The sequence below is a fragment of the Rhopilema esculentum genome, chromosome 6 (assembly GCF_057945365.1).
Source record: "Rhopilema esculentum isolate cy_ngs chromosome 6, ASM5794536v1, whole genome shotgun sequence".
Taxonomy (NCBI): domain Eukaryota; kingdom Metazoa; phylum Cnidaria; class Scyphozoa; order Rhizostomeae; family Rhizostomatidae; genus Rhopilema; species Rhopilema esculentum.
This window is the reverse complement of record NC_142820.1, coordinates 8,215,877-8,226,456: the sequence shown is the minus strand read 5'-3', so window position 1 is coordinate 8,226,456 and position 10,580 is coordinate 8,215,877. Positions and strand designations below refer to the sequence as shown.

General features: G+C 39.4%; 2 protein-coding genes across 3 annotated transcripts; one reads left to right on the top strand and one right to left on the bottom strand.

Annotated features, from left to right (window-relative positions):
- Positions 1-1,180: 1,180 nt before the first annotated feature.
- Positions 1,181-9,850, bottom strand: LOC135686276 (carboxypeptidase D-like). Of its 2 annotated transcripts, none has more exons than XM_089109032.1 (2): positions 8,672-9,850; positions 1,181-2,316 (listed from the first exon to the last, which is right to left on the bottom strand). In XM_089109032.1, the coding sequence occupies exons 1-2, from the start codon at positions 9,680-9,682 to the stop codon at positions 1,579-1,581; spliced, it is 1,749 nt and encodes a 582-aa protein (XP_088965158.1). In that variant the 5' UTR covers positions 9,683-9,850; the 3' UTR covers positions 1,181-1,578. The 2 variants fall into 2 exon arrangements, with proteins under 2 accessions (XP_088965158.1, XP_088965159.1); XM_089109033.1 differs by lacking the exon at positions 8,672-9,850 and adding an exon at positions 5,111-7,121.
- Positions 2,316-4,921, top strand: LOC135685963 (G2/mitotic-specific cyclin-A). The gene has a single exon (XM_065202085.2). The coding sequence runs from the start codon at positions 3,121-3,123 to the stop codon at positions 4,348-4,350; it is 1,230 nt and encodes a 409-aa protein (XP_065058157.2). The 5' UTR covers positions 2,316-3,120; the 3' UTR covers positions 4,351-4,921.
- Positions 9,851-10,580: the final 730 nt, after the last annotated feature.

Sequence of the window (10,580 nt, the reverse complement as noted above, 5' to 3'; positions counted from 1 at the left end):
TTAGAGTTCTAAATGCTCCTGACAAGACAAAGCTTCCGAAGCTTCTCTGGCCAACGCATTATATTATGGGCTTACAGGGCTTACAGTCCCCAAAACCTCAGCACTGCTTTGCGGTACGGTTCTCGGTGATATTGCTTACAGAGACTGTCGAGTTTTTAAGACACATGCGTACTTCAATTCCTTTCTACACTACCTCCCAGATGCATTGCCACTGACGGCCTAATTGTTGGCTCTAGGTCAGCTTTAGGTCCTCGTGCAGCCTAGCTCATAGAGACAGTCTAGCTGTATTGATGAGCCCTGATATTGGGCGAAACTGGTGCACAGCCGGCTTTTTGAAGTGTGAGTGGTTTTCTTTACTTCACACATTATATTCTATATCGATGACTTCTTATTCTCTTAATTGTTCGAAATGTTTAGAAAATTGAACGGAAATAAAACTGGCTGACCTAAACATCTATTAATTGGCAGTCAATCACGATCGATTTTCCTTCTGTCACCAGAAATTTCATACCATTATGACCTTGGATACAATTCAAATTGAATTTGAAATTATTTTTAAAACACTGAGATATATGTCCGTTGATTCTCTTGAAGCTTTTGCCTTTAAAATGTCCCCTGGTTATCATTACTTTCAAGCTGCAATTGGGAACCGCAGAATCATAGAAATGAATCTGATTCCAACCTCTATGAAAATACAAGGAGGACAGGAAAGCGGTTCGAATAGAAAGAGGTGCGAATAGAAAGAGGTGCGAATAACTGACGGTATCGTATCTCTTTCATTATTGTGGGAAACACAAGGGCTGGGGGCTACATCCACTTAATCATACAAAATGTTTCGCATTTCAGGCTCAGTATTGTGGCAGGGTTCATATAAAGCCCCCCTAAACGTTTAGCTTCCATAATCTCTTTAAAGGTGGTAGCTGAAGGAAAGGGAAAACCTTATCAGAAATTTCAAACAGGTTCTTCTTCGATTATGTATGAATCCACTGTGTTAACTCGGTAAAAATCTTTATTGGTTGTTTTTGTTTTGTTTCAATGATAGAGGAAAGGTGTAATTAAGAATATGATATAGCTGTGTTGCCTTGGTCAGTTTGACCGCTGGAAATACGGTTGATAAAAGAAGTTGTACCTAAGCAAATCTAGCCAGTATATAGATTTCAAAGAACTCATTTACTAAGCATTTTTTTTTTATTTTCATTTGCATTCTTTTATTCTTAAAATAAATACATTCTCTCTATATATATTTTGACATCTGGTACAAAGATACTGCCGCGATCATTCACAATTTTAACAATTGCTCTCTGATGAAGCTTATTGTTAAAAGATTGCATTATCTACATAAAGACAAGTGTCGACCAGACCTGCCAGTCTTTTCATTTTTTGTTTGTTACGTGGTTTGATATTTACTTTTACTTTCTATCTTTAATTAGTCATTAAATCCAGTCCCCAAATTCCACCTAGTTATGGTAATATTCATTATGATAAATAAATACATGCATTTTTTATATTTCGAATTACAAAACTATTCTGAAACTTTTCAGTCTATTTGAGGGTGGCCTTTTTCGTCTCCAAAGTGATCTAGTGAGCCTCGTCACTGTCATAATCAAACTTCTTTTCAAAGAAATTGTTTCTTTCTACATTGTCCTCATCAAACATCTTCTCCGTGTCATCATAAAATGCTGACTTGTGGTTTGACAGCAGTTGCTCAAATGGTGAATCCATGGCAAAATTGTCCAGGATATTCTTCTCTGGATTGAGGTGATGTTCAAGTTGTTTTGCATCAGTGTCCGACACTCCGTAATCCAACGGCTCGGTTATACTGTTAAAAGTGTTTGACATTTGGCCGGGAGCCCCCCATTCATCTTCGTTAGGTGCGATCATTGCATTGCTTGTTTCGTCGCTGTTAAACTGCGAAAGTAATGGGATAGATGGCTCGCTGCTTGATTGAAGAAGATTTTGCAGTTTTGGTTGCAACAGCTCGTTGTTGTTGGTTTCAGTTGGATTCGAGGCTGGCTTCTGATTTAGCAGTGTTCCTTGCTGCTCCATCCCCCGTCCGCTGGCTTCCTCTACCTCACTTCTCTTGAGTGTAAAATTCAATACGGTTGGAGGTCCTTCGACGACCTTGACCTTGTGTGTCATTGGCTCGTATCCTTTCATGTAGGCACGTACTTCGTATTCTCCTGGGAGAAGAAGCCTCCAATAATCGCCATCACCTCCAGTTCGAACAGCGTGCGATCGGTCGCTCACAGTTATCTTCGATTTGGAAAGAGGAGCTCCACTTTGATCGAACACAAAGCCCTTCACACCACGGTGCACCTGTAAAGCAAATTATCCATTACTAGAATTTGTAAACAGTTTTGTTCATTTTGTAATTGTATCCATGTGACGGGGTGTGAAGGCATTATGATTTATCTTCAGTCCTATAAGAGGTGCAGATAACGTCAAGGAAGACCGTTCTCATTGTGTTCTCATTTTTACAGAGAATTACTCTAAAGTGAACCACTGTAAGAGTGATAATTACACTGGGCATGCGCAGTAATACCGCAAAGCTAGTTTCCTACATAATGAATTATCGCAAAGCTACTTTTATTTCGAGGAGGTATTGCCCCTGAAATGTTTTCTAATACTGCTAAACGTCGATATTAACTTTTCCATTACCAAACAGAGTTGCTTTCTGTAGGACAGATTAATCTTCACTCCTTCATCATCAGAAACAGTTCATTTATCAACCATTCATTTAAAAACATTAAACATTCCTTGGTGTTAACAAAATGGGTACTTTTTGCATGCTCAAAACAAGGAAAGTTGGTTGCCTAAGAAAGACTTGAAATGCCTTTGAGACTACTAGGGTTGCTGGTGCATTTCCCAATAGACGAGATCAAAACATCCCTTCAAACTATATCTACACAAGCATTTCAGTTACTGCTATTGTACTTTTCACTGGAGATTTTCAGATACACATTGAAATGTGCCCGTTTTGCACGGGTTTTACCTTATCGTTTCGGGGACTGGAACGATATAAAACCGTCGCCACAACTTATTACTTGGCAGTTGTAGTGGGTCACACGGCCACTTTTCAACTGGTTGTGTAAACGCATTTTGCGTCCTAAGATTGCAAATATGCTAGCTACCAACGCGAGGGAGAATACAAGGCTCTATGGAGACGAAAATGCTGGAGAGATGGGGCATCAGGCGAAAACCTCAGCCTTTTGTAACCCAAAATCTAATCGAGTTGCTCTAAAGGCCATAAATAACGTCCAAAGACCAACACTTGACAGAGCTTGTAAGACCCAAGCTAATATCAATATCCACGCTACTTTTCAAAGCAGAGCACCAACGCAGCCTGAAGGATTTAGCATCTTCGTGGAGCCACAACACACAGATGATATCGGACTACAAAGCGACATTTTGAGACTTCACACCAGTGATGCAAGCGATGATGTAGCCGAGTCGCCGATGAAGATTTCTCCTGTCCAAGCCAATGACAACGAGATAGAAACCCGACTTACTGGCAAGAAGCCTCGAAACGATGAATGGTCCGAGTATGAAGATGATATCGTCCGATACCTGAGCAAGCGCGCGGTAAGCACTGCACCACGTTCTACTTACATGAACAAACAGCCGGACATTAACTACAACATGCGGACAATTCTTATTGATTGGTTAGCAGAGGTGAGTGATGAATTTGGTCTTGATAACAGAACATTATACATAGCCGTCACCCACATTGACCGGTTTTTATCGGTAATGTCGGTTCAAAGGGACAAGCTACAACTGGTGGGAACCGCCTGCCTGTTCATCGCGGCAAAATACGAAGAAATCTATCCTCCTGAAGCGTCAGATTTTGTTTTCATAACAGATGATACATACACCCAAGAGCAATTATTTCGGATGGAACAGCTCATTGTTAAAGCTCTCGACTGTGATGTTTCAGCGCCCATTATACTAGACTTTTTAGATCCATTTTTAGCAGCGGCAGGGTGCATCGTGGATGAGCAAACTCAATCTTCCGGCAAATACAAGGCACTAGGCCATCTAGCCATGTTTTTGTGTGAACTAACCCTGCAAGATTCCAGCAAATTCTTGAGGTACCTTCCACACGTGATTGCTGCATCAGCAATATTGCTGTCTTCCCATACCATGGCCTTGCCGATAGCTTCTGACACCTTAGTCATGAAGTGCAATGCAGATACGAAAACTTTGCTAAACTGCATGGACGATCTTCAAGATGCCTTCATGGAAGCACCAAAACTGAAATACAAAGCTATTTTTCTGAAATACTCAAAGGACAACTTTGATTGTGTTGCGAGACTAGCCCCCGTAGCACGTCCTTTTACTTTTGTTCTTTAGAAAACTGTTCTTCGTTTTTATAAAGTAAAGAGTTTATTATGATTTTTGATTTACACTGATATTGAATTTAAAATGCTTGGCGCGCTTATATTTTCACGGGTCTTTGCGACCAATAAGAACATGTAATAAGCTGCCAAGAAGCTATTTCATTTTCGTATAAAATTTCCACAATAATTGTCAGGTGAATTAGATACTCTTTGGAGATATGATTATCCAATCTGAACTCCGGGGTATTATCTTAAGCAAAATAATTATGACCAAACTGTATTTCTAAAGATATTTTTTTAAGTTATTAGATATGGTCACCAATAGAGCTTACTTTTTCAATTGTTAAAAAGTTCCCTAAATTATATGCTATGTATATTGAACATTTTCTGGTTAATGATAATTTTTAAGCCTATGAAATGGTTTTGTAGGCTCTAAACATTTTTGGTCTCTCAACATTTTTTAAAGATATTGCTTATTTGATCAAATTTAGCATTAAATTAGGTGTGAAGCTGTTATGGATGTAAATTTACGATTTTACTTTTTTGGTTACATGTATAATTTCTTGGTAAACTGAAGAATACAAGCTCTATTTCTGTTGTAGCCCTACTTTTGTATCCCTACATTGACGACTGAAGAAGACACTGAATTTCTAAAAGAACATTTTACGTCTACCCTCAAGAAGTAATAATTACATCAGTTGATGGGTATTTCAAACAAGAAGCCCCCTCTCCCCCGATTTTGCTCCCATTTTTAAGGCAATCGTATTTGTTACCTGTTCTATGAACTTCACCAATGCTTCTTTGTTCTCATTCCAGTACCTTGGTAGTTTTTCCTCTGCGGGAAATTTATCACACCCTAACTCTAGTGTTATTTCGAAACAGTTCGAATGGACATAGTTGTAGTCTTGCATACCCCCTGCTACATTGTACCATTTAGCTCCATTTGTAATTCCATGATTGAAATGATCCGGGGGTACTCCATCGCAATCCCATGGTGGCCTATCCAAATGCATTGTAGAGTGTGCATCAGAGTATGTTAGAGCCAGGAACTTGAAGACGTCATCATCAGGACTTTTTGTGTAAACGGTTTTACTTTGAGGGTTATCGTCGTAGGGGTAGTTTGCTACGAGGGAACCTCCATGCAAATTTGCCGAGAGGACGAAATTATTTTTCCGGATCCAGCTTGCAACTGCTTTTGTCTCAGGCTGCATTGGTCCGATCTCATCCGGTAGAAACTGGTCCGGAAAATTGCGATTCAAGTCGACGTGATGGGCATTACTCCTACCCTGCAACCAGTCACCCCTGTTTTTGGTGGCATTTTCATATCCATCCGGGTTCATACTCGGCATGAAATGCATGCGGGTATTATCAACTAAAGACGTATACCGCTTGTTCTTTCCATATCCTAAACAGAACTCTTTGATTAGTTCTAACAACAATTCGCGGCCTACAACCTCGTTTCCATGCATATTTGCTACATATTTAAACTCCGGCTCTCCGGGTTCATGTTTGCCAGGATTGTCAGTTACTTCTAAAACCCAAAGTTCTCGCCTTTCGATTGATTGGCCTACACTGTAAAGTCGCGTAATGCGAGGAAACCTTTTGTGCCAATCATGTAGAAAGCTCGTCAGCTGTTCATAGTTGTGATGCTTCAGTACAGCGTTTGCTGCATCGTTCCGTTTCTCCCGCAGTGGTGTTGCATGGGTCCTACAGAGCGAAACCGCCAGTATAAAAAGTATTAGTAGTTTAGACATATTAGGCCCGAACTGCGACCTCAGGATCGCACTGTAGAATGTATGAACCGGCTGGTGAGTTTCAATGCCTACTTATTGTTACGGCTTGTATACTGTTAAAACTATTGGCTGTCAAGGACGCTTCCGCGCCATAACGTCAGCTCCAATCACGGCGTAAGATCAGCATATCCCCCGGAAACCACGCTGCATCGCTGTAACAGGTGGCACGGAAAAACCGCCAAGATTGGAAGGAAGCCGCAAAGATCAAGCCACTCGCAGAATCTTATTGGCTACTGGTCATTTGGATGTTTTTCGCATTCATTCAAGCGAAGCGAAGCTGTTTTTCGACGGTCCACAAACAAAACAAGAGTTTCCATGGCATATTTTGGTTTTTTAGCAAGAATGTTCACCAAAGTAAGCCAGTTACTCGAAAGATATGTTACAGTGTTCATTTTAACGTCAAGAAAGTTTATACATTCTGGAGTGGCGTTTTTATATGAGTATACCAAAACCAGCTGAAAATAGGCCTTTTGACCTTTGTACATTTCCATTCTATTTCCAACCCTGTCCAACGTAACCGATAGGCCTGAGATGCACCCCGGCTTCACATAACTGCTAACCAGTCGAGGGATACCTCTCAGTACTAAAAGCTACAGCCCGAAGTAATTTCTTTTGCGCGATGCTGAATTGTGCTGCCAATCAGGTATAGAAATGAAGGTACCTACGAGCTTAGGAATCAATCGAAAACTGGATAATATCTTTGTTGGAGCTTCTTTTGTTTTCTTTTAACTATTTTATTCAATTAACAATGTAAGAAGTATTTATAAATTTATAGATTATTTAGTGTAATAATAGTGTGTTGTTATATTTCGCTCGTAGTTTGTAAATGTTGGAAGAAGTTAGGCCCTACGAGAATAGTTATGAATTCTTTTTCAGTTTCTCTAATCATCAGCCCTTTATCAAAAAGCAGACGCAAATTAGCGAGACCAGAGATTGACCATGAAGCCAATCGTACCCAATTTCTAAGGGTTTAAGAGAAAAATTTCAGCCGAGCAACACACCAGGTGTTTTAACTAATATTTGACAAGACCTTTTAGAATTCATGAATATAAATTCACTTTTCATGTACCAACATTAAGCTGAAAGATTGGGGGTAATACTAGAAGTCACAACCAAGTACAAAATAGGTATGGAACCATGTGGTGAATGTAAACAGGCCCAGAAAAGACATCTCTTGTGAGCGCGATTCAATAGCTAATCGCGCACGATGAAACCCCGAACTGATTCACAGAGCCACCGTTACAAAGAACGCGTATAATTAACCATGTACCTTTCCAAATTATGATGCTCTGATGAAAATACGGCGACAATAAAAGCGCATGCCCTGTCACATGTTTAACTTGACTAAATTTCATTTTACGTTATTAAACTTCCCTTATTTAACCTTATCAGATGCTTCTTCTTATCGTTTGTCCTAATATTTCCGTCTGTTTTTTTCAGAGGGACCAGACTGTACTTTGAACCGGAATAGTTTCATGCATATGCATGTAAATTCAGATTAATCACTTTCAAATGAAGTGAAATTAATTGTCCTTTCCCGTTAGTTATTCAGCTACTCGTTTTAATAAATTCTCCCATCAAAATTTTCCTTCTCACTTTCGCTACAACTTTCTGTCCATAGCAGAAATGTAGTAACTACAATTTTGCATTTATTATGGAAACGAATAGGCTCAGGATGCTTTGATAAAAAATATAAGGAAAATGTATATTATTGTTGACAAGAGAATAAGGGCGTCACAGTTTAGTATGACTTAAAATATTTGCCTTTTTTCAAAACCATTTCTAAGTTTTGTACCAAAAAAATTGTTTGAATTTGCATTTAGGCAGTGATAAATTATGACAACATCGAGATGTTGGTGTTAAGAAGCTATTAGAAGTAAATATATAAAATGAATGGCACCTACAAGAAAAACATTTCCTACTCCCGGTCATTTCTTTTACCCGGACATTGCTTTCATCCGGTCATTACTTTCCCCGATCAGTGCTTTTGCCCGGTCATTTTTGGGTAGCCAATATATATTTTTCTAGACTTACTTCTTCATATATTATATCCTTCAATTACGTCTCCAGCGTTTCGGCAATATTTTGATCACAGAACCTTTTCAAGTTTTGTTGCTGTGTTATCATTTGCCTATACTTTACAACATGCAATTGTCACTTGAGCATATAGCTAGGCGACATTTTATTTTATATTACTGCAAGAGTGTTGAGATATTTCTTCAGATATCGATAAAATGTTAACATTAAAAAATTCTGGTATTGAAATTCAACCTAATTCTTTGAACAGAATTAGAAACACCGGAGTGGCTTGATAATTGCATAGAACACTAAGGTTGAAGTAGCAACGTATAGCTACCTTTCTAGTTGTTTTAATGAAATTATAATTTTATTTGAAAGGATGTCAAAACCAGCAAAGAACCGCGCCGAAACTTTGCCATCCAAGCCTCCTTTTCACTCGGATATTCAAAGCATAAATAAAGCCTATCGCAATGGAGACCCCGTGTTGCAAATTTTACACTGGATATGAATTCTTAACCTTACCTGTTCCATGAACTTTATCAGAGGCTCCTTGTTCTCGTTCCAGTAACGAGGAAGTTCTTTGGCATCGGGAAATTTCTTGCACCCTAGCTCCAATGTGATTTCCATGCAGTTCGAATTTAGGTAGTCATAATCTTGCATGCCCCCTGCCACATTGTACCAATTCGCACCGTTGGTTATCCCCCCTTTGAAATGATCCGCCGGTATATCCGTGCATTCCCAAGGGGCGTCATCCAAATGCATTGTCGGATGTGTCTGAGCATATGTTGTCGCTAAAAATCGGAAAACATCGTCATCAGGGCTTCGGGAATAAGAACTGTCTCCTGTCGCACTGTCATCGAATGGATAATTGGCTACCAACGATCCTCCATGTAGATTAGCTGCTAGGACTATATTGCTCTTCTTTATCCAGTCTTCAATTGCTCGCGTCTCTGGCTGTGTCGCAGCATTCTGGGTGTTCATAAACTGATCCGGGAAATTGCGGTTCAGGTCAACGCTGTTCGCATTTGTCCGACCGACCAGCCAGTCTCCTTTTCCTTCTTTCACTGCCAACTCATATCCGTCCGGATTCATACTGGGCATAAGAAGTATCCGCGTGTTGTCAACAAGAAACTGTATTCTCTGATTATGATCGTATTCATTACAAAAATCAGAAATAATCTTTAACAACATCTCTCGCCCGACCACTTCATTCCCGTGCATGTTTGCTATGTATTTAACTTCGGGTTCTCCTGCTTCATGTTTCCCTGGGTTATCACTTAACTCGTAAACCCAGAGCTCTCTGCCTTCTACAGATTTTCCAATACTACTTAAATGACTAATCTTTGAACATTTTTGGGCCCAGTCTTTCATATAGTTAGTCATTTCTTCATAATTGTGATGTTTCAGTTCCTCGTCCCCTCTTTTTGTTGGCTGCATTGCCTTTCGCTTGTTTCCAATAGATTTTGTTTCGTATAATGCTAGGAAGCTAGCGCAAACTGCAATGAAGAGCGTGACAAATTCTTTGCCACCCATTATTAGCCCAGAATCTCAACTGCCAGAAACTCATAAATTCTTCTTGAACAAGAGATGGCTAACTTGACTTTAAGACTCTTCGTGGAAATAGTAATCGGTGCTCCAGCATCACCGATCATAAGAGCAAAGCGTCTTTTCTTGGCAGTCGGCGATGCCGAATGTTACTCAAGAAGCTAACCAGGGGGTCGATCAAATTGGAAAGATGTTACCTAGCAACAAGTGGCAATTAGGCCTGTTTCTATCACTTTAAAAATTTGCCTAATTTGCGATGGTGAATCAACATAAAAGGATGGTGAAAAATAGTCACTTTGCGAATATAAAGGAAATCTTTATTGTGAGCTTTTCGCAAATTGTATATACGAAAAATTTTCACAAATTGTATTTTAACGGGTGGCCTGTATAAAACCAATTTTTTTGCAAGGCCAATGTTGTTTGACAACATCAAGGAATTTCTACTCACGGTACATTTTTTTGACTACATTATCTTTCTATCTCCGTTAAACCAATTATAGAATCAGTTTTGGCAAAAAGTGAGGTTTGAAAAAGAAAAGTTTTTTAATGGAAGGGATTACAGTGACTTTGTTTGCTGTAAATTAGTATCTTAAGATTATTTGGTTTTTATCTTAATGATAACTTGAAAATATCATTGCTTGCAGAGGATGGTAATCATGTCTTCTCGTTCAACGAGCAACATTTGGTTTACATTGGCCCCCAATGTTAGCGATCAGGATATTCACATCATCCGTTGATAAGGGCTGACGGGTTCCCACAATTGTTTTGTTGCATCTTACCCCCGTCAGAAGCTGCAGCAGAAATCAGAGGATGTTGTACAGGTGGCTATTTGTGTGAACTGTGATTGGCTGCTAGGTTTCTATACCTAATTTATTGTGTGAATGAT